We start from the raw sequence: 17,274 nt of genomic DNA on the forward strand, positions 1-17,274 counted from the left end.
AGGGCTTTCCAGGGGTCCCTAATTTAGTATAATACCCCCCCCCCCCCAAACAGTCCAGGGCCACCCTAGGACCAGCATATCCTCCATATCTCCCCCACTAGCGCCATCTTCTGTTAGGAGGTTGGTACTGCAGACTATGCAAATTCTTATAGGCACCCCCCTTGCTGTCTTATGTAGTCCTTACACTGTTGGGGGCCTGTCTGGGGCCCCTGATTGAGTCTAGACCTGTCCCAGAGCCCACAGTGAACTAATCTGTGTCCATGGAGGTCAGGCTGGGGCCCTATCAAGACACATCCCAGCTGCAGTAACCCATAGCAACCAGGAAGTCAGGTCAGGACCTAATTGCTCTGTGTCAGTGATTTCTGTCCTAGGGCCCCTTGTGGCCCCTCATCAGGCACATCCCAGGGCCTAGGTACCACTTCCCTCATCCTCACATTCCCATGACAACCGCTGACAGTGACGTCACCCGCCAGCTAGCGCGGGCCCCACCTTCTCCACTCAGCTGATACTGACGGCCCCGCCCCCCCCCCCCCGTGCTCCACTGTGACATGGGCGCCGCCCCCCAACTGTGCTGTCACTGCCGTCCCCGCCCCTTCCACACAGCTGTCAAAGAAGGGTCCCGCCCATTCCGCTGGCTGTGTCCAGCCTCCTCAATAAAAACGGACGCGTGTTGCCACGCCTACTCACTGAGTATTGAGACGTGGGGCCACGCCCACAACAGAATGCTGCTACGTATTGTCACGCCTACTCACTGAATATTGAGACGTGGGGCCACGCCCATAAGAGACTACTGATACGTAGTGCCACGCCTACTCTATGAATACTGATCCGTGATGCCACGCCCCCTGCCTTCGTAGACCCGTGGAAGAATTGTTGAGTCAGTGCGGGGGGGGGGATGAGCTGAGCCCCGCCTCCTAGTGCGCCCCGCCCACACCCCGCCTCCTCCTCCTCTTCAGCATCCTGCAGAGCGGCACCATGATGGAGGAGATAGATCGCTTCCAGGTGCCCACCGTCCACTCCGAGATGCAACCGCTGGTGAGAGACTCGGGCCTAATCCCCCCTCCCCCCCACACACCACACCACCGGGAGGAGGAGGGCGGGGACACCGGAGAGGATGGGGGAGGGGGGATGTACACATATCCGAGGTTCAGGAGGAGGATAAATGGGGGTCCAGAGAGTATACAGAGGGTACAGATGGTATACAGGCTGTATACAGATGCTGTATACAGGGGGTGTAGATGGTATACAGGGGGGTGTAGATGGTATACAGAGGGTAAACATGAGGTATACAGGGGGTGTAGATGGTATACAGGGGGGTGTAGATGGTGTACAGGGGGTGTAGATGGTGTACAGGGGGTGTAGATGGTGTACAGGGGGTAAACATGAGGTATACAGGGGGGTGTAGATGGTATACAGGGGGGTGTAGATGGTATACAGGGGGGTGTAGATGGTGTACAGGGGGTAAACATGAGGTATACAGGGGGGTGTAGATGGTGTACAGGGGGTGTAGATGGTATACAGGGGGGTGTAGATGGTGTACAGGGGGTAAACATGAGGTATACAGGGGGGTGTAGATGGTGTACAGGGGGTGTATATGGTGTACAGGGGGTGTAGATGGTATACAGGGGGTGTAGATGGTATACAGGGGGTAAACATGATGTATACAGGGGGGTGTGGATGGTATACAGAGGGTAAACATGATGTATACAGGGGGGTGTGGATGGTATACAGGGGGTGTAGATGGTATACAGGGGGTGTATATGGTGTACAGGGGGTGTGGATGGTATACAGGGGGTGTGGATGGTATACAGGGGGTGTATATGGTGTACAGGGGGTGTAGATGGTATACAGGGGGTGTAGATGGTATACAGGGGGTGTAGATGGTATACAGGGGGTGTAGATGGTGTACAGGGGGTAAACATGATGTATACAGGGGGGTGTAGATGGTGTACAGGGGGTGTAGATGGTGTACAGGGGGTGTAGATGGTGTACAGGGGGTAAACATGATGTATACAGGGGGTGTAGATGGTATACAGGGGGTACATGATGTATACAGGGGTACTGATGGAATACAGGGGTACAGGAGGTATACAGGGGGTGTAGATGGTGTACAGATGGTAAACAGGGGGGTACAGGAGGTATACAGGGGGTACTGATGGTATACTGGGTTACAGGAGGTATATGGGGGGGGTACAGATGGTATAGAGGAGATATACAGGGGGTACAGGGGGTATAGATGGTATACAGGGGTACAGGAGGTTTACATTGGGTGTAGATGGTATACAGGGGGTACTGATGGTATACTGAGTTACAGGAAGTATACGGGGGGTACAGATGGTATACAGGGGGGTGTAGATGGTATACAGGGGGTACTGATGGTATACTGGGTTACAGGGGGGTACAGATGGTATAGAGGAGGTATACAGGGGTATAGATGGTATACAGGGGGTACTGATGGTATACTGAGTTACAGGAGGTATATGGGGGGTACAGATGGTATACAGGGGGGTACTGATGGTATACTGGGTTACAGGAGGTATACACAGGGGGTACAGATGGTATACAGGGGGGTACAGATGGTATAGCGGAGATATACAGGGGGTACTGATGGTATACAGGGGGTGTAGATGGTTTACAGGCGGTACAGGAGGTTTACATTGGGTGCAGATGGTGTACAGATGGTATACAGGGGGGTACTGATGGTATACAGGGGGTGTAGATGGTATACGGATTGTATACAGGGGGGTACAGATTGTATAGAGGAGGTATACAAGGGTACTGATGGTATACAGGGTGTGTAGGGGTACATGTGGGGTACAGATGGTATACCGGGGTACAAGAGGTATACAGGGGGTGTAGATGGTATACAGGGGTACAGGATGTATACAGGGGTTAAAGTTGGCATACCATTTGTCCCTCCTGTATTCCATCTGTACAAATGGTATACAGAGGTGTGTAGAGGGGTTACAGATGGTATAAAAGGGGGTTGCAGATAGTAGGCACAGATGGTATACAGGAGGTATGTGGTGTGTGTGTGTGTGTATATTATATATATATATATATATATATATATATATATATATATATATATATATATATATATATATATATATAGGGGGTACAGCCACAAGAAGGTGAATGATTGAGGGGTGTAGGGTGGCTGCAGGGGGTGTACAGGAGATGTAGGGCAGTTACCAGGGGCTGTAGTATTTCTAGGGTTCATGAATCCAGGGCATGTATAGATCTAGGGGTACAGGAATCCTGGGGGACAAATACAGTGAGGGGGAAAAAAAAAGTATTCGACCCCCCCTGCTGATTTTGCACGTTTGCCCCACTGACAAAGAAACGATCCGTCTATCATTTTAATGGTCGGCTTATTTTATCAGTGAGAGACGGAATAACAACAAAAATATCCAGAAAAGTGAAATAATTATTTGATCCCCTATCAACCGCCAAGATGATTTCTGGCTCCCAGGTGTCTTCTATACAGGAAACAAGCTGAGATTACTAGATCTCTCTTAAAGGGAGTGCTCCTGATCTCAGCTTGTTACCTGTACAGAAGACACCTGTCCACAGAATCAACCAATCAGATTCCAATCTCTCCACCATGGGGAAGACCAAAGATCTGTCCAAGGATGTCGGGGAGAAGATTGTAGATCTACACAAGGCTGGAAGGGGCTACAAGACCATCGCCAAGCAGCTTGGTGAGAGGAGACAACAGTTGGTGGGATTTATTCACAAATGGAAGAAACACAAAATAAGTGTCACTCTCCTCGGTCTGAGGCTCCATGGAAGATCTCCCCTCGTGGAGGTTCAATGATCCTGAGATCGGTGAGGAATCCCCCAGAACTACACAGGAGGATCTTGTCACTGATCTCAGCTGGGACCATCGTCACCAAGAGAGCCACCAAACCAAGAGAGCCACCAAGAGAGCCACCAAACCAAGAGAGCCACCAAGAGAGCCACCAAACCAAGAGAGCCACCAAGAGAGCCACCAAACCAAGAGAACAATCGGTAACACAGAACACCGGGAAGGACTGAAATCCTGCAGCCCCCGCAAGGCCCCCTGATCAGGAAATCACATGTACAGGATGTCTGAAGTCTGATAATGAACATCTGAATGATTCCGAGGACAACCGGGGAAAAGTTCTGTGTTCAGATGAGACCAAAATCAAGATCTTTGGCATCAACTCAACTCACCATGTTTGGAGGAGGAGGGGGAATGCTGCCTATGACCCCAAGAACACCATCCCCCGTCATACATGGAGAACACCATCCCCCCACCGTCATACATGGAGACCACCACCCCCCACCGTCCTACATGGAGACCACCACCCCCCACCGTCCTACATGGAGACCACCACCCCCCACCGTCCTACATGGAGACCACCACCCCCCACCGTCCTACATGGAGACCACCACCCCCCACCGTCCTACATGGAGACCACCACCCCCCCACCGTCCTACATGGAGACCACCACCCCCCACCGTCCTACATGGAGACCACCACCCCCCACCGTCCTACATGGAGACCACCACCCCCCCCACCGTCCTACATGGAGACCACCACCCCCCCCACCGTCCTACATGGAGACCACCACCCCCCCCACCGTCCTACATGGAGACCACCACCCCCCCCACCGTCCTACATGGAGACCACCACCCTCCACCGTCCTACATGGAGAACACCATCCTCCACCGTCCTACATGGAGAACACCATCCTCCACCGTCATACATGGAGACCACCACCCCCCCCCACCGTCCTACATGGAGACCACCATCCTCCACCGTCCTACATGGAGACCACCACCCCCCACCGTCCTACATGGAGACCACCACCCCCCACCGTCATACATGGAGACCACGACCCCCCACCGTCATACATGGAGACCACCACCCCCCACCGTCATACATGGAGACCACCATCCCCCACCGTCATACATGGAGGGGGAACATTATGCTTTGGGGTTGTTTTTCTGATAAGGGAACAGGACAACTTCACTGCATCAAATAAACGATGGACGGGGCCATGTACCATCAAATCTTGGGTGAGAACTTCCTTTCAGCCAAGGCATTGGAAATGGGTCATGGATGGGTCTTCCAGCATGACAATGACCCAAAACACACGGCCAAGGCAACAAAGGAGAGGCTCAAGAAGAAGCACATTAAGGTCCTGGAGTGGCCTAGCCAGTCTCCAGACCTTAATCCCATAGAAAATATGTGGAGGGAGCTGAAGGTTCGAGTTGCCAAACGTCAGCCTGGAAACCTTAATGACTTGGAGAGGATCTGCAAAGAGGACAAAATCCCTCCTGAGATGTGCGAGAATCTGGGGGCCAACTCCAAGAAACGTCTGACCTCTGTGATCGCCAACAAGGGATTCTCCACCAAGTACTAAGTCATGTTTTTTTTTTGTGAAGGGGTCAAATACTTATTTCATCCATTAAAATGCAAATCAATTTATAACTTTTTTGAAATGCGTTTTTCTGGATATTTTTGCTGTTATTCCGTCTCTCACTGTTATAATAAACTGACCAATAAAATTATAGACTGATCATTTCTTTGTCTGTGGGCAAACGTACAAAATCAGCAGGGGGTCAAATACTTTTTTCCTCTCACTGTAGATCTTGGGGTACCGGAATTTGATAGGGGGGTCTATGGATGTAGGGGTACCAGAATCCAGGGATGTGTAGATCTGGGGGTACAGGAATGCTGGGGATGTTTGGATGTATAACTCTCGGGTACAGGAATCCTGAGGTGTATAGATCTGGGGGAACAGGAATCCAGGGGTACAGGAATCCTGGGGTGTATAGATCTGGGGGTACAGGAATCTGGGGGTGTATAGGTCTGGGGGTACAGGAATCTGGGGGGTGTATAGATCTGGGGGTACAGGAATCTGGGGGGGGTTGAAGATCTGGGGTACAGGAATCCGGGGGGGGTTGAAGATCTGGGGGTACAGGAATCCGGGGTGTATAGATCTGGGGGTACAGGAATCTGGGGGGTGTATAGATCTGGGGGTACAGGAATCTGGGGGGTGTATAGATCTGGGGGTACAGGAATCCGGGGGTGTATAGATCTGGGGGTACAGGAATCTGGGGGAGTGTATAGATCTGGGGGTACAGGAATCTGGGGGGTGTATAGATCTGGGGGTACAGGAATCTGGGGGTGTATAGGTCTGGGGGTACAGGAATCTGGGGGTGTATAGATCTGGGGGTACAGGAATCCGGGGGTGTATAGATCTGGGGGTACAGGAATCCAGGGGTACAGGAATCCGGGGGATGTGTAGATCTGGGGGTTCATGAATCTGGGGGTGTATAGATCTGGGGGTACAGGTATCCGGGGAATGTATATATCTTGGGGTTCATGAATCCGGGGGATGTGTAGATCTGGGGGTACAGGAATCCGGGGGATGTGTGGATCTGGGGGTACAGGAATCCGGGGGATGTGTGGATCTGGGGGTACAGGAATCTGGGGGATGTGTGGATCTGGGGGTTCAGGAATACGGGGGTGTATAGATCTGGGGTACAGGAATCCGGGGTGTATAGATCTGGGGGATGTGTGGATCTGGGGGTACAGGAATCCGGGGTGTATAGATCTGGGGGTTCAGGAATCCGGGGGGGTGTATAGATCTTGGGGTTCATGAATCCTGTGGAGATGTAGATCTGGGGGTACAGGAATCCGGGGCTGTATAGATCTGGGGGTACAGGAATCCGGGGCTGTATAGATCTGGGGGTACAGGAATCCGGGGCTGTATAGATCTGGGGGTACAGGAATCCGGGGCTGTATAGATCTGGGGGTACAGGAATCCGGGGCTGTATAGATCTGGGGGTACAGGAATCCGGAGGGTGTATAGATCTGGGGGTACAGGAATCCGGAGGGTGTATAGATCTTGGGGTTCATGAATCCTGTGGAGATGTAGATCTGGGGGTACAGGAATCCGGGGTGTGTAGATCTGGGGGTTCATGAATCCTGTGGAGATGTAGATCTGGGGGTACAGGAATCCGGGGTGTGTAGATCTGGGGGTTCATGAATCCTGTGGAGATGTAGATCTGGGGGTACAGGAATCCGGGGTGTGTGTAGATCTGGGGGTACAGGAATCCGGGGTGTGTAGATCTGGGGGTTCATGAATCCTGTGGAGATGTAGATCTGGGGGTACAGGAATCCGGGGTGTGTGTAGATCTGGGGGTTCATGAATCCGGGGTGTGTAGATCTGGGGGTTCATGAACCTGGCTCGTGCACGGAGTAGGAGGACACGTCTAGGGACACGTATATGATGTAATGCAGAGTGCCGGCTCGCTGCTCCGGTGATCACACGGTGTCTGGCAGTGAGGTGTGGTGCTGGAGGAGTATTGTGGTGATTGCTCAGCATCCTCCTCTGTGTATTGCCGGGATCTGGGATGCAGGATTAGATCGGTGATTGCACAGCGTCTGATTGTAGCAGTGAGGTGCGGTGCCGCTGTCCGTGGTGCTGGAACATGGTACAGGTATGTAGGGAGCTGCCCGGGTTCTGGGTGGAGTGCGGCATGCTGCACGGTACATTAGCTGTGTATTTGGTAATATTTTGCAGTCCAGGCTGTACAGTATATGATCAGTGATGTGTTTGTATTGCATGTATTTGCTAGGGGTGGTGTACAGTATGCATAGTACATATTAGCAGTTGCATTGCTAGGACATGGTGAAGGTATTTGGATCCTGTGGTAGTATATTATTGTATGGCATGTATGTTTCCTTAACAGTCAGGTGTTGTATTGGTGGGGCAGTTGCACATTGTATTGGGTGGAGTACGATGTGCATGGTATGTTGGGTGTGGTGCAGATATTTGGGGGTCGGGGTAATATTTCGGAGCACAGGGGGTTGCTGTGATTTCGGATACAAGGTGGGGTGCAGGTATTTGGGGTGTCGGGGTAATTTGGATACAAGGTGTGGTGCCGGTATTTGGGGTGTCGGGGTAATATTTCGGACACAAGGTGGGGTGCAGGTATTTGGGGTGTCGGGGTAATTTGGATACAAGGTGGGGTGCAGGTATTTGGGGTGCCAGGGTAATTTGGATACAAGGTGGGGTGCAGGTATTTGGGGGGTGTCGGGGTAATATTTTGGAACAGGGGTGTGGGTTAGCTGTGATTTTTGGATACAAAGTGGGGTGCAGGTATTTGGGGTGCCGGGGTAAAATTTCGGAGAACGGGGTGTGAGGTTGCTGTGATTTTGGATACAAGGTGGGGTGCAGGTATCTGGGGGGGTCAGGGTAATATTTCGGAGCACAGGGTGGTGTGGGGTTGCTGTGATTTCGGATACAAGGTGTGGTTCAGGTATTTGGGGTGCTGGGGTAATATTCCGGATATAAGGTGGGATGCCGGTATTTGGGGTGCTGGGGAAATATTTTGGATACAAGGTGGGGTGCCGGTATTTGGGGTGCTGAGGAAATATTTTGGATACAAGGCGGGGTGCCGGTATTTGGGGTGTCGGGGTAATGTTTCGGATACAAGGTGGGGTGCCGGTATTTGAGGTGTCGGGGTAATATTTCGGATACAAGGTGGGGTGCCGGTATTTGAGGTGTCGGGGTAATATTTCGGATACAAGGTGGGGTGCCGGTATTTGGGGTGTCGGGGTAATGTTTCGGATACAAGGTGGGGTGCCGGTATTTGGGGTGTCGGGGTAATATTTCGGATACAAGGTGGGGTGCCGGTATTTGGGGTGCTGGGGAAATATTTTGGATACAAGGTGGGGTGCCGGTATTTGGGGTGTCGGGGTAATGTTTTTCGGATACAAGGTGGGGTGCCGGTATTTGGGGTGCTGGGGTAATATTTCGGATACAAGGTGGGGTGCCGGTATTTGGGGGGGGGGGGGGGTCGGGGTAATATTTCAGATACAAGTTGGGGTGCCGGTATTTGGAGTGTCGGGTAATATTTCAGATACAAGGTGGGGTGCTGGTATTTGGGGTGTCGGGGTAATATTTCGGATACAAGGTGGGATGCCAGTATTTGGGGTGCTGGGGTAATATTTCGGATACAAGTTGGGGTGCCGGTATTTGGGGTGCTGGGGTAATATTTCGGATACACGGTGGAGTGCCGGTATTTGGGGTGTCGGGGTAATATTTTGGATACAAGGTGGGGTGCCGGTATTTGGGGTGCTGGGGTAATATTTCAGATACAAGTTGGGGTGCCAGTATTTGGGGTGCTGGGGTAATATTTCGGATACAAGGTGGGGTGCCGGTATTTGGGGTGCTGGGGTAATATTTTGGATACAAGGTGGGGTGCCGGTATTTGGGGGGGGTGTCGGGGTAATATTTTGGATACAAGGTGGGGTGCCGGTATTTGGGGTGTCGGGTAATATTTCGGATACAAGGTGGGGTGCCGGTATTTGGGGTGTCGGGGTACTTTTTTGGATACAAGGTGAGGTGCCGGTATTTGGGGGGGGTGTCGGGGTAATATTTTGGATACAAGGTGGGGTGCCGGTATTTGGGGTGTCGGGTAATATTTCGGATACAAGGTGGGGTGCCGGTATTTGGGGTGTCGGGGTAATATTTCGGATACAAGGTGGGGTGCCGGTATTTGGGGGGGGTGTCGGGGTAATATTTTGGATACAAGGTGGGGTGCCGGTATTTGGGGTGCTGGGGTAATATTTCGGATACAAGGTGGGGTGCCGGTATTTGGGGGGGGTGTCGGGGTAATATTTTGGATACAAGGTGGGGTGCCGGTATTTGGGGTGCTGGGGTAATATTTCGGATACAAGGTGGGGTGCCGGTATTTGGGGGGGGGCGGGGTAATATTTCAGATACAAGTTGGGGTGCCGGTATTTGGAGTGTCGGGGTAATATTTCAGATACAAGGTGGGGTGCCGGTATTTGGGGTGTCGGGGTAATATTTTGGATACAAGGTGGGGTGCCGGTATTTGGGGTGTCGGGGTAATATTTCAGATACAAGTTGGGGTGTCGGGGTAATATTTCGGATACAAGGTGGAGTGCCGGTATTTGGGGTGTCGGGGTAATATTTTGGATACAAGGTGGGGTGCCGGTATTTGGGGTGCTGGGGTAATATTTCAGATACAAGTTGGGGTGCCAGTATTTGGGGTGCTGGGGTAATATTTCGGATACAAGGTGGGGTGTCGGTATTTGGGGTGCTGGGGTAATATTTTGGATACAAGGTGGGGTGCCGGTATTTGGGGGGGGGGGTGTCGGGGTAATATTTTGGATACAAGGTGGGGTGCCGGTATTTGGGGTGTCGGGTAATATTTCGGATACAAGGTGGGGTGCCGGTATTTGGGGTGTCAGGGTACTTTTTTGGATACAAGGTGAGGTGCCGGTATTTGGGGTGCTGGGGTAATATTTCGGATACAAGGTGGGGTGCCGGTATTTGGGGGGGGTGTCGGGGTAATATTTTGGATACAAGGTGGGGTGCCGGTATTTGGGGTGCTGGGGTAATATTTCGGATACAAGGTGGGGTGCCGGTATTTGGGGGGGGGGTCGGGGTAATATTTTGGATACTAGGTGGGGTGCCGGTATTTGGGGGGGTGCTGGGGTAATATTTCGGATACAAGGTGGGGTGCCGGTATTTGGGGGGGTGCTGGGGTAATATTTTGGATACAAGGTGGGGTGCCGGTATTTGGGGTGCTGGGGTAATATTTAGGATACAAGGGGGGGTGTCGGGGTAATATTTCGGATACAAGGTGGGGTGCCGGTATTTGGGGGGGGTGTCGGGGTAATATTTTGGATACAAGGTGGGGTGCCGGTATTTGGGGTGCTGGGGTAATATTTCGGATACAAGGTGGGGTGCCGGTATTTGGGGGGGGGGGGGGGGTAATATTTTGGATACTAGGTGGGGTGCCGGTATTTGGGGGGGGTGTCGGGGTAATATTTTGGATACAAGGTGGGGTGCCGGTATTTGGGGTGCTGGCGTAATATTTCGGATACAAGGTGGGGTGCCGGTATTTGGGGGGGGTGTCGGGGTAATATTTTGGATACAAGGTGGGGTGCCGGTATTTGGGGGGGTGCTGGGGTAATATTTCGGATACAAGGTGGGGTGCCGGTATTTGGGGGGGTGCTGGGGTAATATTTTGGATACAAGGTGGGGTGCCGGTATTTGGGGTGCTGGGGTAATATTTAGGATACAAGGGGGGGTGTCGGGGTAATATTTCGGATACAAGGTGGGGTGCCGGTATTTGGGGGGGGGGCGGGGTAATATTTCAGATACAAGTTGGGGTGCCGGTATTTGGAGTGTCGGGGTAATATTTCAGATACAAGGTGGGGTGCTGGTATTTGGGGTGTCGGGGTAATATTTTGGATACAAGGTGGGGTGCCGGTATTTGGGGTGTCGGGGTAATATTTCAGATACAAGTTGGGGTGTCGGGGTAATATTTCGGATACAAGGTGGGGTGCCGGTATTTGGGGTGCTGGGGTAATATTTCGGATACAAGGTGGGGTGCCGGTATTTGGGGTGCTGGGGTAATATTTCGGATACAAGGTGGGGTGCCGGTATTTGGGGTGCTGGGGTAATATTTCGGATACAAGTTGGGGTGCCGGTATTTGGGGTGCTGGGGTAATATTTCGGATACACGGTGTAGTGCCGGTATTTGGGGTGTCGGGGTAATATTTTGGATACAAGGTGGGGTGCCGGTATTTGGGGTGCTGGGGTAATATTTCAGATACAAGTTGGGGTGCCGGTATTTGGGGTGCTGGGGTAATATTTCGGATACAAGGTGGGGTGTCGGTATTTGGGGTGCTGGGGTAATATTTTGGATACAAGGTGGGGTGCCGGTATTTGGGGGGGGGGGGGTGTCGGGGTAATATTTTGGATACAAGGTGGGGTGCCGGTATTTGGGGTGTCAGGGTACTTTTTTGGATACAAGGTGAGGTGCCGGTATTTGGGGTGCTGGGGTAATATTTCGGATACAAGGTGGGGTGCCGGTATTCTGGGGGGGTGTCGGGGTAATATTTAGGATACAAGGTGGGGTGCCGGTATTTGGGGGGGGGGTCGGGGTAATATTTTGGATACAAGGTGGGGTGCCGGTATTTGGGGGGGGTGTCGGGGTAATATTTCGGATACAAGGTGGGGTGCCGGTATTTGGGGGGGGTGTCGGGGTAATATTTAGGATACAAGGTGGGGTGCCGGTATTTGGGGGGGGTGTCGGGGTAATATTTCGGATACAAGGTGGGGTGCCGGTATTTGGGGGGGGGGTCGGGGTAATATTTCGGATACAAGGTGGGGTGCCGGTATTTGGGGGGGGTGTCGGGGTAATATTTCGGATACAAGGGGGGGGGCCGGTATTTGGGGGGGGTGTCGGGGTAATATTTCGGATACAAGGTGGGGTGCCGGTATTTGGGGGGGTTGTCGGGGTAATATTTAGGATACAAGGTGGGGTGCCGGTATTTGGGGGGGTGCTGGGGTAATATTTCGGATACACGGTGGGGTGCAGACGCTCAGACAGGCCAGTGAATAGGGACTTTGCTTGTGGTTGGATGAGCGGCTGCTGCAGATCCCCGTGGGAATGCTTGTTTTGTTTGCACACTGAGCCGGGATCAGGGGATGACATTGTGTTTTCTTCCAGAGGGAGGCCGGCGGGGGAGGGTGTGGTGTGTGTGAGCATTCAGCCATCACTAACCGGCTTCCCTTCCGGCTGCACAGGGGTTAATCCCAGGGAGACGGGCTCCTTCTCCTCCATAATAATGGCCGCCTGTGAGTGAGTCAGCTGGGCCCCAGTGATGCACACATCTCCAGCCTGTGCACCAAGGAGGGGAGGGGGAGGGGGTCTCTAGGCATCGGCTTTATAATTACATAACGGGCCCTGAGATGGGACCCTGAGCGTGCAGATCTGACCTGTGCATGCAGGGATGTTTACCTACAATGGTGACGTCATAATGGATATGGGGGCTGGGCAGGCTCAGGGATACAGCAGGCATAGGAGGTGCAGGAATGCAAAGATGGAGAGGGGTGCAGGAATAGAGAGGTTTTTATAGGGGTGCAGGAATGCAAAGATTAATAGATGGAGGGGTGCAGAAATGGAGAGATTATTAAAGGGGTGCAGGAATGCAAAGATTAATAGAGGGGTGCAGGAGCGCAGAGATTACTAGAGGGGTGCAGGACTGGAGCGATTAATGGAGGGGTGCAGAAACGCAGAGATTATTAATCTCTCCAGTCCTGCACCCCTCTAGTAATCTCTGCATTTCTGCACCCCTCTATTAATCTCTCCAGTCCTGCACCCATCTAGAAATGGAGAGATTATTATAGGGGTGCAGGAATGCAAAGATTACTGGAGGGGCGCAGGAGCGTAGAGATTACTGGAGGGGCGCAGGAGCGTAGAGATTACTGGAGGGGCGCAGGAACGTAGAGATTACTGGAGGGGCGCAGGAACGTAGAGATTACTGGAGGGGCGCAGGAACGTAGAGATTACTGGAGGGGCGCAGGAACGTAGAGATTACTGGAGAGGTGCAGGACTGGAGGGGTGCAGGAGCGGAGAGATTACTGGAGGGGTGCAGGAGCGGAGAGATTACTGGAGGGGTGCAGGAGCGGAGAGATTACTGGAGGGGTGCAGGACTGGAGAGATTACTGGAGGGGTGCAGGAGCGTAGAGAATACTGGTGGGGTGCAGGAGCGTAGAGATTACTGGAGGGGTGCAGGACTGGAGAGATTACTGGAGGGGTGCAGGAGCGTAGAGATTAATAGAGGGGCGCAGGAATATAGCGAATGAATAGATGGAGGGGTGTAAAATACAGAGATTAAGGGGTGCAGGAATGCAGTGTTTCTATATACAGCAATACAGGGGGTCCAGGAAGACGGGTAAAGGGGTACTTGGGGGGTGGAAGGCAGTGGTTAGGAACAAATATAGTGGGGGTCCAGGAAGACATCATGGATACTGGGGGAATTAATATGCAGTGGCTTATATATACACCCATGCTGGGGGTTCTGAAAAGTCGGGGTTCATAGATGCATGAATACAGGTGATGCAGAAGGTGCTGATTGGATACATGATAAGAGGGGGTTCAGGATAAAAGGGAGACAGCAGTACAGTTACATAGTTACATAGTTAGTCAGGTTGAAAAAAGACACAAGTCCATCCAGTTCAACCACAAAAAAAATAAACAAACAAAATAAAAACCACAGTACAATCCCATACACCCAACTCCATACCCACAGTTGATCCAGAGGAAGGCAAAAAAAAACCCCAGCAGAGCATGATCCAATTTGCTACAGCAGGGAAAAAAATTCCTTCCTGATCCCCCGAGAGGCTATCGGATTTACCCCGGATCAACTTTACCTACAAATCTTAGTACTCAGTTATTTTATGTACATTTAGGAAAGAATCCAGGCCCTTCTTAAAGCAATCTACTGAGCTGTCCAGAACTACCTCTGGAGGGAGTCTGTTCCACATTTTCACAGCTCTTACTGTGAAGAAACCTTTCCGTATTTGGAGGTGAAATCTCTTTTCCTCTAGACGTAAAGAGGGCCCCCTTGTCCTCAGTGTTGACCGTAAAGTGAATAACTCAACACCAAGTCCACTGTATGGACCTCTTATATATTTGTACATGTTGATCATATCCCCCCTTATTTTCCGCTTCTCAAGAGTGAATACATTTAGTTCTTCTAATCTTTCCTCATAGCTGAGCTTCTCCATGCCTCTTATCAGTTTGGTTGCAGGGGTTTCAGGAATGCTGTGTTTCACAAAATCCTAAATTCAGGGGGTGTGGAAGGCAGAGGTTGGATACATGTATAGAGGGGGTCCAGGGAGGAAGAGGTAAAGGGGTACAGGGGGTGTGGAAGGAAGAGGTTGGGAACATGTATAGAGGGGGTCCAGGGAGGAAGAGGTACAGGGGGTGTGAAAGGAAGAGGTTGGGAACATGTATAGAGGGGGTCCAGGGAGGAAGAGGTAAAGGGGTACAGGGGGTGTGAAAGGAAGAGTTTGGGAACATGTATAGAGGGGGTCCAGGAAGGCAGAGGTACATGGTGTGGAAGGAAGAGGTTGGGAACATGTATAGAGGGGGTCCAGGGAGGAAGAGGTACAGGGGGTGTGGAAGGAAGAGTTTGGGAACATGTATAGAGGGGGTCCAGGGAGGAAGAGGTACACAGGGGGTGTGGAAGGAAGAGGTTGGGAACATGTATAGAGGGGGTCCAGGGAGGAAGAGGTACAGGGGGTGTGGAAGGAAGAGGTTGGGAACATGTATAGAGGGGGGTCCAGGGAGGAAGAGGTAAAGGGGTACAGGGGGTGTGGAAGGAAGAGGTTGGGAACATGTATAGAGGGGGTCCAGGGAGGAAGAGGTACAGGGGGTGTGAAAGGAAGAGGTTGGGAACATGTATAGAGGGGGTCCAGGGAGGAAGATGTAAAGGGGTACAGGGGGTGTGAAAGGAAGAGGTTGGGAACATGTATAGAGGGGGTCCAGGGAAGAAGAGGTTGGGAACATGTATAGAGGGGGTCCAGGGAAGAAGAGGTTGGGAACATGTATAGAGGGGGTCCAGGGAGGAAGAGGTACAGGGGGTGTGGAAGGAAGAGGTTGGGAACATGTATAGAGGGGGTCCAGGGAGGAAGAGGTACAGGGGGTGTGGAAGGAAGAGGTTGGATACATGTATAGAGGGGGGTCTAGGGAGGAAGAGGTACAGGGGGTGTGAAAGGAAGAGGTTGGATACATGTATAGAGGGGGTCCAGGGAGGAAGAGGTAAAGGGGTACAGGGGGTGTGAAAGGAAGAGTTTGGGAACATGTATAGAGGGGGTCCAGGGAGGAAGAGGTACAGGGGGTGTGGAAGGAAGAGGTTGGGAACATGTATAGAGGGGGTCCAGGGAGGAAGAGGTACAGGGGGTGTGAAAGGAAGAGGTTGGGAACATGTATAGAGGGGGTCCAGGGAGGAAGAGGTAAAGGGCTACAGGGGGTGTGAAAGTAAAAGGTTGGGAACATGTATAGAGGGGGTCCAGGGAGGAAGAGGTAAAGGGGTACAGGGGGTGTGGAAGGAAGAGGTTGGGAACATGTATAGAGGGGGTCCAGGGAGGAAGAGGTACAGGGGGTGTGAAAGGAAGAGGTTGGGAACATGTATAGAGGGGGTCCAGGAGGAAGAGGTAAAGGGGTACAGGGGGTGTGAAAGGAAGAGGTTGGGAACATGTATAGAGGGGGTCCAGGGAGGAAGAGGTAAAGGGGTACAGGGGGTGTGGAAGGAAGAGGTTGGGAACATGTATAGAGGGGGTCCAGGGAGGAAGAGGTACAGGGGGTGTGAAAGGAAGAGGTTGGGAACATGTATAGAGGGGGTCCAGGGAGGAAGAGGTAAAGGGGTACAGGGGGTGTGGAAGGAAGAGGTTGGGAACATGTATAGAGGGGGTCCAGGGAGGAAGAGGTACAGGGGGTGTGGAAGGAAGAGGTTGGGAACATGTATAGAGGGGGGTCCAGGGAGGAAGAGGTACAGGGGGTGTGGAAGGAAGAGGTTGGGAACATGTATAGAGGGGGTCCAGGGAGGAAGAGGTAAAGGGCTACAGGGGGTGTGAAAGTAAGAGGTTGGGAACATGTATAGAGGGGGTCCAGGGAGGAAGAGGTAAAGGGGTACAGGGGGTGTGAAAGGAAGAGGTTGGGAACATGTATAGAGGGGGTCCAGGGAGGAAGAGGTAAAGGGGTACAGGGGGTGTGAAAGGAAGAGGTTGGGAACATGTATAGAGGGGGTCCAGGGAGGAAGAGGTAAAGGGGTACAGGGGGTGTGAAAGGAAGAGGTTGGGAACATGTATAGAGGGGGTCCAGGGAGGAAGAGGTAAAGGGGTACAGGGGGTGTGAAAGGAAGAGGTTGGGAACATGTATAGAGGGGGTCCAGGGAGGAAGAGGTACAGGGGGTGTGGAAGGCAGAGTTTGGGAACATGTATAGAGGGGGTCCAGGGAGGAAGAGGTACAGGGGGTGTGGAAGGAAGAGGTTGGGAACATGTATAGAGGGGGTCCAGGGAGGAAGAGGTACAGGGGGTGTGGAAGGAAGAGGTTGGATACATGTATAGAGGGGGTCCAGGGAGGAAGAGGTAAAGGGGTACAGGGGGTGTGGAAGGAAGAGGTTGGGAACATGTATAGAGGGGGTCCAGGGAGGAAGAGGTAAAGGGGTACAGGGGGTGTGGAAGGAAGAGGTTGGGAACATGTATAGAGGGGGTCCAGGGAAGAAGAGGTTGGGAACATGTATAGAGGGGGTCCAGGGAGGAAGAGGTACAGGGGGTGTGGAAGGAAGAGGTTGGGAACATGTATAGAGGGGGTCCAGGGAGGAAGAGGTACAGGGGGTGTGAAAGGAAGAGGTTGGGAACATGTATAGAGGGGGTCCAGGGAGGAAGAGGTACAGGG

At 52.3% G+C, this 17,274-nt stretch overlaps 1 protein-coding gene across 2 annotated transcripts in view; it reads left to right on the forward strand.

The window, feature by feature from the left end:
• Nucleotides 1-897: 897 nt before the first annotated feature.
• The window catches only part of FAM219A (family with sequence similarity 219 member A), a 165,733-nt gene continuing 149,356 nt past the window's right edge, over nt 898-17,274 (forward strand). The window contains exon 1 of one of the 2 annotated variants that reach the window (XM_040335646.1): nt 898-1,035. In XM_040335646.1, the coding sequence (XP_040191580.1) occupies nt 976-1,035 (60 nt within the window). In that variant the 5' untranslated portion in view covers nt 898-975. The remainder of the gene's footprint in view (nt 1,036-17,274) is intronic. The other variant, XM_040335645.1, reaches the window with a different exon arrangement.

This window comes from Rana temporaria, chromosome 1 (assembly GCF_905171775.1).
Source record: "Rana temporaria chromosome 1, aRanTem1.1, whole genome shotgun sequence".
Taxonomy (NCBI): domain Eukaryota; kingdom Metazoa; phylum Chordata; class Amphibia; order Anura; family Ranidae; genus Rana; species Rana temporaria.